Source organism: Rhea pennata, unplaced genomic scaffold (genome assembly GCF_028389875.1).
Source record: "Rhea pennata isolate bPtePen1 unplaced genomic scaffold, bPtePen1.pri scaffold_33, whole genome shotgun sequence".
Lineage (NCBI taxonomy): Eukaryota > Metazoa > Chordata > Aves > Rheiformes > Rheidae > Rhea > Rhea pennata.
In genome coordinates, this window is record NW_026907680.1 from 3,494,018 (window position 1) to 3,514,045 (window position 20,028).

General features: G+C 45.8%; 1 protein-coding gene across 1 annotated transcript; it reads right to left on the minus strand.

Annotated features, from left to right (window-relative positions):
* Positions 1-1,742: 1,742 nt before the first annotated feature.
* On the minus strand, positions 1,743-17,370 carry LOC134154727 (transmembrane protein 209-like). Its single transcript, XM_062601405.1, has 16 exons — positions 17,365-17,370; positions 14,911-15,043; positions 13,580-13,706; positions 13,405-13,463; positions 12,536-12,667; positions 11,322-11,560; positions 10,706-10,910; positions 10,061-10,236; positions 9,036-9,107; positions 7,810-7,906; positions 6,121-6,246; positions 5,595-5,692; positions 3,481-3,595; positions 3,283-3,380; positions 2,389-2,462; positions 1,743-1,797 (listed from the first exon to the last, which is right to left on the minus strand). Exons 1-16 carry the CDS (start codon positions 17,368-17,370, stop codon positions 1,743-1,745), a joined length of 1,812 nt encoding a protein of 603 aa, XP_062457389.1.
* Positions 17,371-20,028: the final 2,658 nt, after the last annotated feature.

A 20,028-nucleotide genomic window follows, 5' to 3' on the forward strand; every position in this document is an offset into this window, starting at 1 on the left:
GAACTGCACTTGGAAAATTGAACTCTTTTATATGGAAATAGAGTGCTCTTAAGTGTTACTAGGTGTTATTTTGCATTCTGATAGTATTGTTAATTATAGATAGAGCTGATTTACAAGAATATTGATTTGTTTAATTTAATTTGTTTGCTATAGAGTTAAGATGGAAAATGAGGACATTGTTAACTTTGTTATGCACGCTCATTGGTACAGCTAACCTGATTTTGTAGCTTATACGGGCCTTCAGAAAAAGTGACTCAGATTACTGCTTGCTTCTCTATTCCCCAAATCTCCTGGATTACCCATGCCATGGGAAATACTTAGAATTAACTTAACATTCATGTAAGAATAATTGAAGTTGTTTAAATGAGACTTGCTAGATAAGTGATATTAACAAGTCTCAGAGGGGGTAATTCTTAGAGAAATATCCCTCCCCCTTAAAAAGCAGGGCCCGCTCTTTGAAACAAAGGCAAGTGTTTTCCCCCAAAAGACAATTCCGCAGAAGGGGAACGGTGGCAGGCGCAGGCATGGTGAGACGCTCGCGCAGGCGTCGTTCTGCAGCGGGGACGTTCCACTGCTGCCCAAGCTTTGAGACTGTCACTGCAACGGGAACCGCAGCTTGGCCGGCGGCCCCAGAGCTTGACTCGTTCCCGAGAAGCCGGAGGCTCTGGCCAGGCGGCGGCCGCTCGCCCCCAGGGGAAAAAAAGAGAAAAAAGCCATTTCTGGGCACGCTCTGGCAAGGCAGCAGGAACTTCGGGATGTTCCCCGAAGTTCCTGGGATAAGCCCACGCAGGTGTATCCACTCTGGTTTCATGCAGGGATGCTGAAGCCACATGCCAGTCTGCAAGGCCCTAAAAGTAAGGAGCTGCTAGCAGAAAAGCTAACATGAGAAATAAAAGAATTTTTAAAAAATTAAAAAGCAAAGGCAGGGTAATGTTCTAGTCGTACTCAATCACCCACAACATCTTCTGTCTCGTAAGATGGTCACATTTGAATGGTATGGTTATTTTGTTTTGTTTTAAATCTATTTTAAAAATACCTACTGAAACCAGCAAGTCAAAAAATTTCCTCTTTCCCTTATATCTGCGGTGGAGACACCTGAAGCATCCAGAGAGGTCACAAAATCCAATTATTCCAATGAGCAGGGATAAAAGACAACGTCCTTTCAGATCGCATGTAATTAAATTAACCAAAAATCGGTGTAAGCGCTAACTTGGCGCCTGTTATGCCCGTCTGGAATCTCTTGGATCTTGTGAATCCGGCAGTTGGCCGCGTTGCAGTAACTGTCTTTTCAAGGGACTGCTCGCCAGCGAGCGGCTGGGTACAACTGCGGGAGACACGTCCCAGCTGCGCTGCTGCATTCCACCCCCAAACGCGGCAAGCGCGGGTTCATTGCTGAGCCCTGCAGTCAGTTAAGCTCTTTAGAGTGCTTGAAGAGTAAATGCAAGAGAAATAGCAAGGGGGTTTTAAATATGATTTGTTAAGGTGAGGAGCCAAATAGAAAAGACCTGCCTGGAGTTCCTGTTTAGATACATTTCATCAGTAAAAAACAATACAACGTTTTACAGAGTATCCTCCCCAAAACTGTACAGAAATTACAAACATTTCCCCTCTGTCCATAAAGCAGAGTTTAAATTATCCCATTTCATAGTCCATATTCAAGGCAACAAGTGAAACGATGCTGCTCAGTTCGTCTTGTCGGAGAAGCAGGATCGTTCTTCTGAGCTGCAGTCCTGCTAGAGATGTTACTCTCCAAACACCCCTAGAACGTTGACTCCTGATGCACCAAAATTCACTTGCCTGCAAAAACAGCATTATAACGATAAGACACAAGTAAGTTAAAGCTCCTATTTAAAACAAATCTTCATTACAAGAAAAACTGCCAATCCCACACATCAGCATTTTAACATTTATGTAGGTATCGTGTTTCACCTCGAATTAAAGACAGCTCTTTCAGAACAAAAAAGTCCGGACATTGCTTTTATGTCAGTGCAGCTTTCACTGTGCACTCGAAACTCCTCTTGTTATGCCAAAACCAAGAGATTACAGCACTATGGCAGTGTCTGTCTCCTGTTTATAAATAGCACAGTACTTCTAGCAAGAAGGTAGCAACCTGGTTGTCTGGCCAAGGCCACTGTTCCGCAGCATGGACTCCACAGGATTTTTCAGCCAGCACAAGACCAAAGAAAAGCACAAAACATTTCCTGCATGCTCGTGCACACAAAACCGACATGATTTTGTAAAAAGGCAGCCATTACTTAAAATGAGAAGAGCATTTTAATTCCATCAGTATCGTCCTATGATAGCAACTTCAGTTATGGTATTTCAAAACAGAAAGCTCCTGCTCAGATCTCGTGCGCAGCGCAATGATACGGAACGTTTGACACTTACCCAAGCATCCCAGATTCTTTTGTCTTTATGATGTACAGAAACATAAGCAATGTATGGAACATGTTGTTTCTGCCCTGAATACCACGGGAAGAGAAAAAAACTTGGAAATGAAATCACATGCAAACAACCACACTAATATCTTAGAATGTCTTATTTAAAACAACTGTCATCCCCTGTCCTGATCTTAGGTGGAGCAGCACAATTTTTCCTTCAAAACGTTTTGCAAGATACATATACTGCAGTGTGCGCCCTGTCGGCCTGTTATATCATCAGAGATGAGAAAAAACTATAACAGAGACCTCGCGAAATGGTATTACAGCTTAGACTGCTGGGGTTTTGCCTCAATTCTTATCTTTCAATTAGGCAAACATCAGAAAAAGACCAAGCTTGTTTTCTAGATGGATTATCACCCTCAAATATTTTAAAATGCTTTTTAAAAGAGCTTTTCTGAAATCAGAAAATCAAGTCACAATCGGGGCTCAATCATAAAATCAAGATGTACAGGAAAAGTCTAGTATTTTGATATTGAGATTAGATGTTTCCCTCCAAAAACTCTTACAGACAAGCATCAGTCTCGTTGGCACTGAGGAATAGCAACACACCTCAGAGCTTACATAAATTAGGATTTTAGAATAAATCATCAGAAAATAAACAACAAGAGGAAGCTGCTGCCTGGGCACTGATGTACCTAAGTTAGGCACTGAAGCTATCATTCAGCAGCAGACTAAATACCACACGATGGTCAAAGATCGTGGTAACATTTGCTTTCTGCACCGAGCCAGCCTACATATTCAATAGATGTGGCTAGTTCCAAAGGAAAAGGAAGAATGAAAAAGAAACAGATCAGGTCTGCTCAAGGTTTCCTGACAGCAGAAAAAACTAACGCGATCATACCTCGGGCAGATTGTAGACTTGGCGGTGGTAGATCAGCTCATAGTGGGGTGGATTGATGTTGCTTTGGTAGATGCAAAATACATTTTCATTTGTAATGTCTGTGAATTAAAGTTTTAAAATAAGATAGGGATTTTAAGAGCGCTGATGGGATCCAAGCAGTAAACAGCAGCTAAACAAGCAGTCCAAGAATGCCAATACCTGGTTTATCTGGTGTTTGAACAAAGTGTTGGGCAGTGAAGGTTCTGCCATCGGGGTATTTGGGGCTAGGGGGCAGTCTGGCATCGAGGTAAGTGCAGAATATGTGCATAAGGATCTGTGCAAACAAAAACAAATCTCATTTTAGTATCATTAAGAAGACTGACAGGACAGCAGCTTTCTTTCCATAATCTCAGATATTAGTTAGGGTATTTGAGAGTCTGTTGCTGCATCATGGACTTAATTAATCCCACTATGTTTAGAAGCCCAAGGCAGCTTAACACTTAGAGCACTGAATTCAATGGTCCAGGGCACGCCACAGATGTCAAGACAAGTTTATTCTTCCTGTAAATGAAACCCTTTCAGTCACAACACGTTAAAAAGGTGCTGCATGTGAACTGAACTCCTGACATACAAGTAACTATCTTCACATCTCACAGAATTTGCAAAGTCACAGATCTGAATAGCATATGTAGGACAAACTACAAGATATCTGATTTCATGATGGTTTCTACGCTAGCTGCAAAGATTTGGCTTAGAGAGGCCGATCCGATCTAATGACAACTTTTCCAAACACTACACTTACCCAGCAAGTTGCTCCTCTCTTGTCAAAAATGGCAAAACAAAATCAATGGAAAAACTTGGACTGCTCATGAATCTTACCAGCTCTCAACATTTTGGAAGAAAGTCCTAGAACAAGTATCTTCTTAGCTAACAGCGAGAAAATCGCAGTACTGCATGTTGTGTTTTAACTCTTACAGTAGACTTCTCAACATTCTTTGGGTGCAGCGTAACCAAATTACTCTGTAGTATGATACCTCCTGTGTTCAACATAGGATTTGTTTGGCAGACAGAAGAATTTCTATGGGCTAAATGCCCAAAGCCTCAAGAGGTCTAGCGGAAATTATTGCTTTAAGTTGCACGCAATGAGACTAACATTACCGTTAAAAACTCTTCATTTGGCACTTATTGTCTTAAGTTAATGCCAAAGCTTCGAGACAAGTGTTCAATATTAATTTCATCTGTTATATCAGAACTTCTTTCCCAGAATCTTTACAAGTTTAGTACATTGTGCAGTACTATCTCTCTTAGCTGGTTTCATTAAAAGACAATGAATTCAGGGTGTGATGGTCTGTGTTACGGTCTTTAATACTTTCAAACTGCTCAGCTTGCTGTCTACCAAGATAGCCAGAGCTGCTTCCCAGCTTGTCAGTCCCAAATATTTAGTCATCTTCACAACTAGAAAATCAAATCTTATTTCAAGACAGATTTTGCTCAGCTTTAGCTTCCAGCAATTCAATCTTGTTGCATCTTTGTCAGCAAGGTTGTAAAACTTGCATATGAATCTTCTTTCTGCTTCTCCCCAGTAACTGAACATCTATAGAGGGAATCAAGTCACCTGAACTCTCCTTTCAAATACAGAGTTCAACTGAAGAGTCACACATGAAGCTTGTTCTCCACTCCCTGGATTATCTTGTGGCCTTTCTTTTAACTATTTCAGTTGAATTTTCAAGTCACTGTATTCACTGAAGTGCTTTCTCCTGACCTTTTGCATTAATTGGCTAAGCATGACTACAAGTCTGTTCTCAAGTAAGATAATGTAATGCCTGTGGATCTCTCAAGAAATATTACTGAATTAAATAAACATCAAGACACGCCACTTAATCCGTTCGTTCTTCTAACCATTACAGCACAGGAAAATTTTAAGGTTCATCTTGCATGAGAAATTATGAGGTTTGGTTAAAGCAGACTTTTTTTCTTTTCTTTTTTTTTTTTTTTTTTTTTTTTAATAAGGTAAGAATATTGCTCTAACAAATCCGCAACCTTCTGTCAGGTTGCTCCCAAAACAGTTACCTGACTGACATCTCAGATGAGTCTAAATAAGAGGCCGGCTTAAGACTAAGACATGAAATCGCATTTTTGTGATCTGCACAATGTCCAATCCCATTGGCATTATTCCTTGCATAATTTCACTGACTACAATGGGATTATCAGGATAGGGAGGCAAACAGGATTTTGACCATGTTCCTCAAAAGACTTAATTGCTACCACACACAAAAATCTACCCTGAAAGACACACTTTAGGAAGTTATATTAAGCCTTCTTTGAAAACTTACAGCACAGTCAGTGGGCAAGTCAGCATCCCACTTACGGCCCTTGAAATCTCCTCCTCTGTTCCATCGGAATGAGCTCATGTATCCTCCCTGAGAAAGCTCTGAAAAAACAAAATTTATTCAGCTACTGGAGGTTGAAGGTGCAAGGAGGACATATTTAACACTAGCTTCAAGAACACTGCATGTATTTTCAGTGCACAAAATAGGAAAAATTAAACTAAGGAAGTGCTTATAAAGTTAGGGGAGTGGAGTTTACAAGGTATTTTTTATTGGTAATTAATGAAGGGATTAAATAGGACACTTCACACCCCAAACTGAGAGAAGAAATAAAAACTTCCATGCCAAGTCCCACATCATTACATTGGTCTGAAAAGAGGAAGTTGCAAAAACTACCTCTGCTACTTGAAAAGCAGCTCTTCTCCCTGCTGTGACTGTAGTTCAAACCTCTTAATTGACGGGGTATCTGACACCACCGACGCTTGACCCAGCTAACGGAAACGTTTTAAAGTCAGTATGGTTGACCACATACCTTTGATCCTTTCCACCAAATACTCTTGGTTCGCTGCAATATCCAAATACTGCATTATAGCATACAGAGTTGGCATGACTGGAGCTTTAACAAGCGCTGCTTGTTTCAGATTGCTGACGCTGGCTTCTGCATGCGACAAGAGCCAGCACGACATCTGCATCCACGACAGAAATTTGAACATTCTCCCTTACAAGACGTTAACAAATGCAATGTTACAAGGAGGAACTGGCTTTTTTGTCTCACTATTTACTAAGGTAACTTACTAAGATAATTTACTAAGATTTATACAAAGTTAACAGCTTATCCAATACTCCAAATGTTTGTTTCCAATCCCAGTGAAGTACTAGCTGTCTCCCTTAAACCACAGAACGTAAACGCTATGCAGCACTGTGCGGTCGCAAAAGACGACAGACCCTTATCTGAAGGGCTTGCATTCCAAAAGAAAACAGAAACCTATAGTGTGAAAAAGGGAAGAAGTAACATCCATTTTACAGAGCAGTAGGAGGGCAGCAAGGTGGAGATGAGGTCAGTAAGTGATCAGTTTTTCACAGGCACCACAACAGATGCAGATCTTGAGGACAGACTACAAACAGGAAAAAAAAAAGTAGGCTTTGTTTAAATGAAGCCTATCAAATCCTGCTCTTGATTGAGGGGGATATGCATGTGATAGGGCAACGGAAGGAGTTCCTTCAGAGTTGCACTATGAAATTTTAGCTAGAATTCTAGCTCATCAAAATGCTTAAAAAGGACGGGGGGGGACCCCAAAACAGCAAAAATCAACTGCCCCAACCAAAAGATCTTTTCTTCTAATGCCCATAGCTCTCCAAAATCCACCTGAGATTATCCTCCCCAACCCCACTTAGTGCTACACCTAGTACTTAAATAATCTTTAATGTATCTTAATCTTAAAATGATCTTAGATCTTAAATGCAAACGATTAATAGCCTATCTGTGATAACAGAACTATTCTAAGTTAAAATAAATAAATAAATAAACTTTAATGTATCTTAACCTTAAAATGATCTTAGATCTTAAATGCAAACGATTAATCGCCTGTGATAACAGAATTAATTTAAGTTAAAATAAATAAATAAATAAATACTTCCTAGGTCTATAGATTTATTATTATCACAGTCATAAGATGACTTCTCAGTTCTTAAACACTATTTGTATACATTGTATCACATCTAAGTTTTCATAAAACTTTTTGTGGCCTGTTTGCTTTCAGACAAGATAGCAGGTAACAATTTAAGGAAGTAACAGCAATAGGTTTTTCAGGAAGTAGCTGATTTTAAGGAAGTTTGGAAAGACACATACTAACGTAGACAGAGAGGGCTGACAGGCAACCATCCTTGCAACGTGTGATAGTTTTCTGACAGTTTAAGATACAAGGATGTTAATCTGAGCCTTTAACTCTCCAGGAATGAATTCAGAGGAAACAAGAGGCTTAAGAATTTTATGCTATTGCAGCATCAGCATGCCTTTATCAGTATTTCCAGAAATCCTATGAAGAATCCTTCCAGTTTAGTAAAATGCATTACATGAAGCAAAGATCACACCAATACAAACAGGAAACGGAACTGTAATTCTTAGCAGACTTGTTTTCTATACTACCTATGCAGTGCACTGCTATGGGGTGGCCTGCTACCAACCACCACAGCGAACCCCCCAGTTACTCTATCATCATACCTCCAACCTGCATTTCTGGGTACCCCATTCTTCTCAGCTGACTGCTCACAGACTCAATCTCTTGTACAAGTGGCACTAAAATAGTCTCATTAATCCACTAGGAAAGAGAAATGCAAAAATTAAAAAGCTTAGAAGCAACAAGAATGTGACAAAAATGTTAGTTTACTCTCTAGTCAGCATCACTGTTACAATCACAAAGGAGTTTAACAACAGGAACTTTGAAGTCAACCAAGGAGGAAAAATAATTAAGAGCATCAATTTAGATAGGGGTGATTGGCTCTATGAAGACCCTCTAAAATGCCAAAAATTCACTATAGAGGACTTGGGAAAACAAATCTCCAGAAAGCAGTGATACTGATAAAGCTTTCCTGAACAATGAGAAAAGGGGTATTCTGAGGCACTGCACGTCACTCATAGTGGTAATTTAAACTTTCATGGGCCCACTCCCTCTCAAAACCCTTTCAGGAAATCAAGGGCCTGATAAACACAGTATGTGACACTTGTATGTGACACAGTTTGGGAACTGAAGCCAAGCTGCCTGTAGGTTTATGAACAGATGCTTAGGAATCTGGTACAGAACAGTCATAATCCCACATCTCATAGAAATCTTTTACTTTTCACTCGTCCCATTACTTAGAAGAACTACATACGTGATAGTTGCTGACTGAAGGGGTAATTCAAAGTTAGGCTTACAAATTATTTTGTCATAGTATGTGATTGTATTTCCTTTGCCAAAGCAATTGCCTAAGACCAAAATTTTCTTTTTGTTTTCTTATTACACTCCTCAAGGCTGTTGGAAAAAGTCAATGGGCTGGCATTTCCCATGCTTTATTTGAGTCCAGAAGGAGTTTGAAATACAGGAGAAAAAAAAAATTCAAAAATTTGGATTGTAGAAAGAAAAACCAAGTCTTTTCACATCCACTGTGTGTTAAGATGCACGTGTCTTCATTCAAAGGTGGGTGAACTTTACAGCTGTAAAGTTTTCAGAACAGAAAACACCTAGGCCAGCAAGTGCAAAAGTTCAGGTTGAAAATGTGTCTTAATACTTCTTTGTTACAAGCATGCTGTTTTAGTCTCCATGTCCAAGGCAACCCTAATCCTCAAATAGACTCAAATATGTAATTCTTTTCACTTCCTTAGGTATACAGGGAGCACTGAGGTACTTTTTCATTCTGCTGTACCTATTCTAATAGAAAGAACAGGCAGTTCACAGGGACCGGACTTACACTTCTGAACCTAGTGGTCCAGGAATCCAGGTAATCAAGCTGTCGTCGATTCACAATCACACTTGCCCAAACCTATGGAAAGAACATTATTACCTACATACAGCAACCTAACAGAATACTAAAGAGTTTTTAGGGCCTACGACGTTTTCTGACCGCAGCCACAGCACATAATGCAAATTGCATTTGTTCCAGAACTCTCATCTAATGGCTGTATCATGTGAATTCTACAGTAGCTTACCATACTACTCTCCTACTCTCTTTACACAGTACACTAAATCTCCCGTGAGTCCAAACGCACAGTTTTGAGTTCCCTGCTCTGTTAGGATAAAATTGGTCCAAGTTGCAGGGTAGACTAAGTTAATGTACGACATAAAGAAAACAGATCAAATTTAATTAAAAGCTACGTTAATGACATTCATTTGAATCAGACTTATTCCAGACACAAGTGTAAAGGAGAACAATTTTACACACCTTCAACTATTTCACTACATTAGGTACAGGTCAGTTTCCAGTCAATTTTTATGTCACAAGTTTATTTTATCCAGAGGACAAAATGGTAAAAAAAAAGTTCCACAACCACCATTCTTGAGTTGAACTCAAAGTCTGTCTGTTCTCAGACACACAGTAATATTAAACAACTTCAGATAAAATAATTCTGAAGAGTTGGCCAAACCAACAGAAGTTTCCAGCTTTCCACCGTGGCCCACACGGTGAGTATTAGTTAATTACAAAGACCACAAAGCATGAAACCTGAAATTCTCTCAGGAGTCACTTTTCCACCTAAACACAGGTACCTTGTTCACCAAGGAAGAAATCATTTTACAATTTTACAATTGTAAAATTTTACAGTCCGGAATTTGAAATGTATACCCCTTGTGGCAAAAAGTCTTACAAGCTGTATGAAGATGGTTAAATGCTATAGGATTTCTCCCTTTCTAGCACCGTTGACGGAGTTCACATTTGGATGGAGCCACATATTTTAGAGCCCTGTTTTTCTCTCTTGGCTCCTTTGGTGCTGAGCTTACTTCTTCTGCAGTCAGTGGAGAGCTCAGACGAGCTTCGTCCTTGTGTGCTGATGGAGCTTGGGGCATGCAAGCCACCTGATACTGGTACTTTCTCAGCACCTGTGCTTGCTCTACTAAGGAATGGCTGTAGTTCCAAAAGGTTGGGCTGCTGGAAGGAGAGCTGGAACATGAACTTGCTGAAATGACATTGAACAGCCATAAAATTATCACCAAGTAACCACAGAAGCAACACTGCAGGCAATAGGTCACTATATTAAGGCTTTGACAGGAGAGATGTGCTCATGAATTATCATAAATACATACACCAAAATCTGTCTGCATAAACACTGATTTCATCTTTATATTAATAAGGCACTGTCCCTATCCCAGACAAAAACTGCCTGCAGGTAATTCACCACCTTTAGCTAAACTGTCTTCTCCACAAAATATCCTTCTCATCGAGGTGATAAAGCCCTTCAACTCATTATAGTCCACTATAGACAACAAATGCTACAGAGATTATTAGTATATCTATAATATAGACTAGTACTTCAGCAGCTCTCTTTCTGTGCAGGAATCTTTTCCAACTTTTCTCATCCACTCTCAAATAAAACCAACATCCCCTCCTTGCCAAGCTTTTCAGGCTACATGAAGTTATTTATGTACCCAGTTGAAGTCTACACTGTTTCTCTTCTTCCCTTCGAAGGTACTTTTGCAGTGACTTGCGGTCTGTGATTTCATCATCTTGACTCATACGGGAATTATACCGCATTGGTGAAAAGTGGCAATGAGACCTTAGCCCGGTGCTTTCCACTGGCCCAACACTTGAGGCATATGGTGAACCAGTAGGAGAAGAGCTGAAGCTGGAAAGCTTTGGGAAACAAAAGCATACAGTTGCGTCACATGAGGAAAGTGAGAGTTCCATTTTGACTTTATAAACTAAATGAATAGATCGACTCAACATAAGAATTGATTACTCTGCTGATTGCTGCTATAAAATATGCTCTCGTTTTGGGGAAGTTTTTTGCTATTTTGTAGTTACATTCTATTTTCTTATTTTTGCTTTGCTCTGAAACAAGCTAGCTACTCTAAAACAAATAAATTAACACCAGGGAAAGAGGATGAATACTGACAAGACAAATTTCATCTGCTTTGCAAACAAAGCGAACACACACACAGGACCCTCCACTGCCGGCCGCACACCTCCAATGGCTTACAGCACAACACAAGGACACGATAAGCAAAGCCAAACCGTTCCCCTTGAAGCCACCTTGGTCATTACCTTACTGTAGCTGCTGCTTGGTGAATAGGTTAAAGCACTGCTATAAGAAGCGCTGTTGCTTGACAGAGCCTGCCGCTGAGGGCTGTACCCTGAGATACAACCAGAAGTAAACTTTGGACTGGCCCTGAAGGGCCGGGATGGGCTGTAACTCAGCACAGTTTGACCCTGGACTCTAGGAGAAGGCATAGAAGAAGGGACTTTCTTCGCTGCCAGCTCATGTGCTGGAATTATTTGTACCGCTGCAATAAGCAAAAAAAACCACAATCAGCACTGTACATGCAGCAGCCCAGAACTCTCCTCCTCACTTTAAATACACAGCAAAACACACATACACAACTCTCTTCCCTTAAGGAAATTCTAGGACACTAAAAAGACTATTCTAGTCTGACCCCTACAGGATTCAGCAGTCAACCCCAAAGACATAAAAATCAGAAAACTGGGACACGTGATCATAATTCAATACAAATTCTACAATTTAAAATTTCAGTTAAATTCTACCAAGCACCTTTGCATAGCCCGAGGCAATTATTTAACTTATTTGGTCAGCTTCTCTACCTGCCTGCTTCATGTGTCTTTAGCACATCTAATGTCTCATTTACCTGTGCAAACCCAGATATTACACTCCTCAGCTGCGGTGATATAACCCTACTCCCGTATCTGCCGCTCTTTCTCTGGAGGCAGCCTAGTAGTATGTAACACATTGTACTAGCACCTTGCTTTTGCTGTATTTTCAAACTCTGCCAAGTTTTTCTATATTTTACAACATCACTTAGACGTTCAGAACTTTTCAGAGCAACTGCTCTCTAGTCTGTCATTTTCAGACTGCACACTAAGGTCTTTTCTCTTTCTAATTTGGCGCTCTCCAGTCAGTATGATGATAGTAGGATACCAAATTTAAATACAAACCTATACACTCTGCCTTGTTCTCAATCCCATTTATAGGTTACAAATTCCTTGTCCAGCTTCATAAAGTTTAAGTCTCTCTCACTGCCCTTTAACAGCCCACTCTCCTTTTGTATTGGTTGCTTCCTCTCCACTTCTCCCCTTAATTGCTCATCAATTTATCACTTTTATTTTGAATTTTTATAGGCTGCAGTTAGTTCATCTTACTGCTCTTGTCAGATGAGGTAACTGAGAACTCACTTCACTAAAGATTCATGGGCTTGAGAAAGATATCATCTTTAAAAAAAGTATTTATAATTTATAACACCTACCTGCATTCTGCATCCCTAGAAGGATCTGCTGTCTACGAGTCATGACCAAGGTAGTTGGTGCCATTGTGTACTTGAAGTACATCCAAAAATCAAATAAGGCATTCAGACTGAACAGGGATACAAGCGCAAGCTCTAGAACAAACACAAAGGTTTTTATCATGCTAGGCACCATAAACAGGAGTAACAGTAAATGATCTGAGAAAACAAGTTTATACACAAATCAAGAATAGTTTATTGTTAGGGCTACCAATAACTGCCAGTCTGAGCACGGACGTAAGACAACTTCTCCTTTTCATGCAAGAACCATTAGAGATAAATTTCCTTTCTATATTGAAATTCATTTCTGTTGCTACAATATGTATTTGTAAAAGCGAAAGGTATTTTCCAGGCAGGATACAAAGCACTGCAATGAAGTTTCATGCTATTTATCAAGTGTCTTCTGCCAAACCTTCCGTCACTCGTTACCTGACATTGCTCTCACTCTTCTTCCTTTTCATCCGCTAATAGTATTAGATACAATTACTTTTGAGCCTACTCATTTGAAACCAAATTTGATTATTTGGTAATGTCCTGCAGCCCTACAATACAACACAACACTATTATTTCAACTATTCCCCAAAGCCTTATTGCACACATTAAACACATTTAAGGTAGGAAACCTGTTCTTCACACTCTTTCTTACTTGTCACTAAAACGATGAAATTCCAACAGCACCAAAAGGGATAAAGGAAAACAAAATGAAGCTTGGTTATTAAAAAACAACAACAACAAAAAACCCCAAACCTTAAAAATGCTTTCCCCAGCAAGAAGAATGAAGGCTGAAACCTTCCCTCCTCCCTAAAACTAATTCATATGCTGTGACAACTCACCAATATACCAGAGCGGCCAAAATGCGATGTTGTAATAGGAACTTATAAGTTTTCCAGTCCTAAAAAGAAAAGGAAGAAGTGATCAATTTAACAGTAATTGGGTTCTATGAAATATTTAAGCATACACAAAGTAGAATGCTTTACTTAGTTGAGTCAGATATAACAATCAACATACATGTCAGTATATATCATCCCCCCAACAGACATATTAAGGAGGCCCCAGGCCCAGACCACTTTCCGCTCTTCAGCCTCCCTCCTAATCTTCACAGTCCTGTCAAGGAGCGAAGCTGCAGAAATCTGTTCTGCCGCCATTGTCTGCAACAGGAAGCACACAAAGAAAGTTAAAGATTGAAAATTTATATACAGTTAGATTCTCACTCTGTACAAGACCTTTAAAAAAGTAAAAAAGCAAAAAGAAATTACATAAAAGGACTTCACACTGAGGTACCGAATCGTGTGTGGTGTTAAGAATGAGCTTCAGTGGTTTAAAAATAAAACAAAAAAAAAACAACAACAAAAAAAAAAAAACCCAAAACAATATTCCTCTTATAAACTGCATAAGCACTGTCACCTCTTCACAGTGAAACAGTTTCCATTTTCTCCACTGAGGTACAGAGGACAGAAAAGAGAGCCAGATTCCAACAGCGTTTTTGAGAAATAGCATTTTTCGGAATGCTGAGGCAACACTGCCTTCTCCAAGCAAGGAAAACAGACCAAGAAAACATCTTGCACAACCTGGCAGTTTTCCTACTGAAAACACCCACCTATCTCCTTCTGTCAGCTCAGGACAGCTCTGTACCCTCCCCACACCCTCCACCCTTTACACCACAAAATGCCCTATGTAACAGAAATAACGCTTCCTACATATTCTACTCTTCTCATCACAAGAAACTATCATGCCCCTCCCTTAGCCACCCACTTTAAAACTTCTCAGGTACTTCATCGCTGACGACAAACACAAACCACGAGCCTCCTAGTACAAAGACTTTAACTGAAATAAGGCTATTCCCTACCAAGAAAAATTACACCGCCCACACCCTACCACCATGCACAACCCTCCCCACACACACCACACTCTAGCACACACCACGCCACACACACACACACACGCGGGCGCGCTTGTCACCCGCCGGCAGCCCGCCGCACTCCCAGGCCTCGCTGCCAGGCCCTGAGTCGGCAGCGACACCGCCGCTCCGCTCCGCTCCGCCCCCGAGGGCGCCGCGGCCCAGGCCCAGGCCCAGGCCCCGCCCACCGCCCTCACCGCAGCCGCCTCCAACGATTGGTCACGTGGACGTGACGTCACCGGAGGCAGTTCCGCGGGGCCAGGAACGCCGTTGCAGGGTAACGCTCGCGCAGCCGCCCCGGACGCCCCGGCCGATGGCGCCTGCCCGACCCGGCCGCAAGCGGCGCCAGGCGCCATGGCGGCCCCGGCGCGGCGGCCGTGACGCCCCCCGCGCCCTGCCGCCCGCCTTGGCCGCCACCGGCTGTGCCCACACCCGGCCGTACCCTTCCCCTGCTCGGCTCCCACTACGGCCGCGTGCGGGCACACCCCCCGGCTGCCCCACGCCAGAGCCTGGCCAAATGTGTTGCTCCTGCCTGAAAACCTCACCACGAGGAGCAGGGAGGAATAAAAGCACCGCTGGCCGCAGAAAGGGAGCACAACGAGTTACAGCAGACCGCTCTGTGAGCGCGGGCCAATGGACAACCTCAGCTGCTCCAAAACCCTTCCTGCCTTTGCCTCAGTTCCCAAGCACCAACCTGAAAGCAAGAAAGCCTAAAAAAGGAGATTAACTACAAGCCTAGACCGCACAGTTATCGATAAACACAGCGTCTAACGCTTGGCCACTCTGTCCAGTGTGCTGTAGGTGACCCTGCTTGAGCAGGGGGGGTTGGACGAGATGATCTCCAGAGGCCCCTTCCAACCTCCACCCTTCGATGATTCTGTGATGGGCGCTTTCTCTCGCAGCTCCTGCTGTGGGGGTAATGGAAAGTGTGTGGAGGACAAAGAGGCTAGAAGCTGGTCTGAGGTGCAGATCCTTACCGAGGCTTGTCAGTCTGCAGAGAGAAGGGGACTCGATGCTCATGAAGTGCTGATGAAAGTCTCCCTGAGCAGGCGCTCAAGCAAAGCTCCTGCATTTGCAGATGCGCATGTACCAGATGGACCGATGAAGCCTGGTCCTCCAGAATCGCCATTGCTAGTGAGGGGCCGCAGGCTTTGCCCTGACTTGGGCTTGCTAGAGTGTCAAGGTGGAGCAGTGTGGCACTTGGAGGAGGCTCTCCTTCAGCAGCTTAAAGGCCTGCCAGCTTTCTTGAGCTCCTTTGCCCTTCTGAGCTGCCTCCCCTGGCGTCCCCCTAGCAGGTCTCTGCAGAAGGGGAAGCCTGCTCGCCTCAAGGCCAGCCTCTGGGCTCCGCTGCTCTCCTTCCTACCTGCCCTCGGTCTCTGCAACTCCACTAGTTCCCGGGTGCTACAGCCCAGGTGGCCATGGACGCTGCTGGCACCAAGCCTCCGGGGCAGCCGCTTCCCCTTCTGGCCCTGGGCACCCGCCTTCTTCCCCTCATGCCCGCAAAAGCCCAGCACTCAAGGGCACTCAAGACACACACAAGAGCTGGCAGTTCCCTCCCACCACGCAGCCAGCACTGGGCCCCAGGAAGGGGGGCCCAGGCTCAAGCACTTCCTCCCCTCAGAGGCATACAGCAGCTTTTTCCTCCTCTCCCCACAGGCCCCTTGGCCCCAGGACATGCGTTGGCCATGGCAGGGCCCTCTCCACGCCTCTCCCCAGCACCACCAAGACGCAGCACACCCCTAGGCCACAGCCACCACAGCTGCAGCCAAAGAGTCACACAACACGACCACGGCGGAGAGCTGCCCTGGCAGCAGCCCCTGAGCCCTGACTACTCAGCTCTCCTCTTCAGGCCTCTCCAAAGCTCCCACACTGCAAACGCACGAGCTTACCACACACCCAGCCAAGAGCCACCCGACTTGGGGCAGTTGGTTTAATTCAGCTTCAGAGAACTTCCTGGGTGCTCGCGTGGCTCACAAGCAGTGCTGCTGCTGCTGCTGCTGCCGTTGTGGCTGCTGCTGTGGCCACTGCCGCTGCCCCTGTGGCTCCCACTGCTGCTGTTGGTCTTTCTGACACTGGGTCTTCATGTGCCGCTGCCACTGCCAGTGGGGCTGCTGCTGAGTCCAGCATTGGATCTTCCGCTGCCACTGCTGCTATGAGCGGGTTTCCCGCTGTGTCCACATTGCAGCTCCCACTGTCACTGCCGCTGTGTTTGCCGCTGGCACTTGGGCTGCCGCTGTGCCCGCCACTGGGGCTCCCAGTGATGCTGCCACCGCCAGTGGATCTGCTGCTGCGTCTGCCACTGGGGCTTCCAGTGCCGCTGCCGCTGTGTCCGGCACTGCCACTGCCGCTGCCACTTGGTCTTACAGTGGGGCTTCCACTGCCCCTGCAGCTGCCACTGGGGCTGCCGCTGTCTCTGACAGTGGGGCTTCCAGTGCCACTGCCACTGCCACTGGGGCTGCCGCTGTCTCTGACAGTGGGGCTTCCAGTGCCCCTGCCACTCTGTCCGGCACTGCCACTGGGGCTGCCGCTCTGCCTGCCACTCGGGCTCCCGCTGCCACTGCCATGCTGCCTGCTACTGACACTGGGGCTGCCGTTCTCTTTTGCAGTGGGGCTTCCACTGCCGCTGCCTCTGGGTCTCCCGCTGACACTGCCGCTGATACTGCCCCTGCCACTGCTGCTGCGTCTTCTGCTGAAACTGGCTCTGCTGGTCTCTTTGCCACTGCTGCTGCTCTTTCTTCTGCCTGCCTGTGTCTCCGCACACGGCTCTTCTTCCCCCTGCACAAGGAGGCAGAAAGAACAGGCTGTGTTCTGCCTCGGCAGAAAAGCCAAGGAAGACTGCAGACTCGTGAGGGCCAGGGATGTTTGCGGGAGCTTCTGAGGGTGTTGCCAGGCTCACCGTCATGGGACATGGGAGCTTGTTTGCACACAGCTCATCAGCCTGCGGCTGAGGCTGCTGGTGCCAGGACTGGCGGGTACCTGTGTCGTCTTGGCTTCAGCAGTCAGGGAGAGCTTTGCAAAGGGGCACACCAACGCTGGAAGCATCCCTTTGCGCTCAGCTGCTCAGATCTTGCAGGTGCCACTGTTGGAGGCCATTCTCAGCACTCAACAGCTGCCCCTTGGCTGGAAGGCAAGGCTGAGCCCAGGCCAGCCCTGTGGCTTGCTCATGGGGCAATGGGGCTGCAGCCGCACTGACACCTTGTCTCTCTCGCTCGGCCTCAGAGCACTCCTGCTTCTCTCCTCCTCTACTCCCTCAACCCTGCTCCCATATGCAGCCACAGCCCTTCAGCTCCACAGCAGTGCTGGGCATTTGCTGGGGGCTGCAGGGAGGGACTTAGTGACACGCTTTAAGCCACGTAAATCTCATGTCAGAAAAAGTCACAGCACGCTCTAGGCAGCACAGTGGCTCCGGGATTACAAGTGGCACCCCTTGCTGCCTCACTGCCCCTCAGTTCTGCCAGGCTTCTCCTGGAGCTGCCACATACCTGCCCTGTCTTGCAAGGCCCCTCTTGACTGTCCAGTCCTTCCTCCTCTTCCTCTAGGCAGGAGAAGTAGACCTTCAGGGTCACTTGCTTGTCTTCTCCCAGCTGGTATCGGACAATCTTCTGAATACTGGGCTTTTCTTCAGCCAGATTCTCAGCACCCTGCTGCACCTGCAAGACAACTCCACACTGTGCAATGTGCCCCACTTCCAAGTCCACTCCATTGCTCTCCACATGCTCCTTGCCAGCATCCAGGGATTGCGGGACCTTGGCAATCACCAGGACGCTGGCTCTGACCTGGCCTGGGGCACCCCGCTGGACAACGGCTGCTGCAGGCAGGGGCTCCACAGCCCCAGCGGCAGAAGAGCAAGGGGCACCGCAACATGTCCCAGGCTTTGTGACCTTCTCCTGAGCCTTCCTGCCAGCACCCTATTGCCCTGAAGGGAAGACCAGCCACGCTGAACATCCCCTTCTCATTCGCACCAAGCATCTCAATAATCACACAGCTGAGCAGAAACTCTCCATGGTCTCTCACTGAAAACCCCAGCACTACCATGGCCAGAAAAAAAGAGAGGCCCCCAGGGGCTCTGCTGGAGTGTTCAAGGAGGGTGCAGCAGCAAGAGCTATATTGCAAAACTAGAGCCCAAGCAGTGCCTTTGAAGGCAAGCCCTGGGCCAAGTCAGCCAGGGCTCAGCAGAGCCCATGGGAAGGGCTCTTGTCCCAGAGAAGAATGCTTCTGCAGACAAAGGAGCTCAGTGAGGAGCACCTACCTGTCTTGCCTTCGGAGCGCTTTCATTCACAGCCCACACAGCTCGCACTCTAGCGCGTGGCAGTTGTTGACAGGCGCCTGGGGCCGGCCATCTGGCAAAACACTCTGGGGTGGTGGAAAACATCCTGCAAATAGGCACCAGGGAGGTGGCATGAGCCCGGGGAAGCTGGGGAGTTTGGGCTCCATGCAGCTCTCACAAGGGGGGGCACCTGCCTCTGCAGCAGAAGGCAGTTCTGCAGCAGCAGCACGGGGGTTCCACTGACGGGGATCACATCCACAGACACGGAAATCACCTCCCGCCAAAACACCCACAGCTACACAATGTGCCCGCTGGAGAGCTCCGGGTGCCCACAGCGAGACTTTCTCTCCAGGCAGCAAGGAGAGCAGCAGGGTCCCCTACAAGGACAGCCTCCAACTCACACCATTACCTGTGTCCTGTCAACTGCATTAGCCACTGCTCCGTGGCCCCAAGGACTCGGTGTTCCGGGATGGGCAATGGATTGCTGCTGGGCACCCAGCAACAGAGAAGGAGAAAGGCATGAAGGCAGCCCAGAATAAAGCCCTTGTGTGGTGGGAGCCAGCACAGAGTTGGCCAAAGCCCCCCACAGAGCCCACATGAAGGCAGAGCATGCCCGGAGGTCACAGGGACGCTGTCGCTGGGAAGTCTTGCTCCCAAAGCACTTTCAGAGCAGCCTTCACCAGCCCTGGCACTGCAGCCCTAACAAACCCGCGCCGAGAAGATGCTCCCTTGCTAAACTGGAGGCTAGGGAGCCAACAAATATACTCACGTTGGAAACATATGGCGGCGGGGAGTACGGGCCTGGACATCGAGGGCTTTGGTGGCTGCAAGGATCGAGTCTCTCATCTCCAGCATCTGCACAGGGGAGAAACACAGGTGAGATGCTGCCAAGAAGAGGATCTTGCTGCTCACAAGGGCAGCCAATGTTTGCACTGTTCAGAGAAGAAGCTGCCTCTCAGAACAGCAGAAACAACCTTCTCTCTTGCTCACTGCAACCCCTCCATTCTACACAATAGCTGCTCCCTGGACATACAGGCAAATGGGAAAAAGCTCTGGCAGGCTTTTGTCAAGGGCAAGAGCCAAGAGGCTGATCCAGGAGAGCAGTTCTTGCCTAAGGGAGAGACTGAGGGAGGGCAGCACAGGGGAAGGCTGCTGACTTAGATCAAGGGCAATGTGCAGGGCAGTCCTGCCAGGGAGGACAGGAGGGGGCAGTGGGGGCTACAGCAGGTCTCTTTTCCCAGAAGGGAAGATTATTTCTCAGCCTCTACTCTGACCCTTCCTATGCGCCTTCCT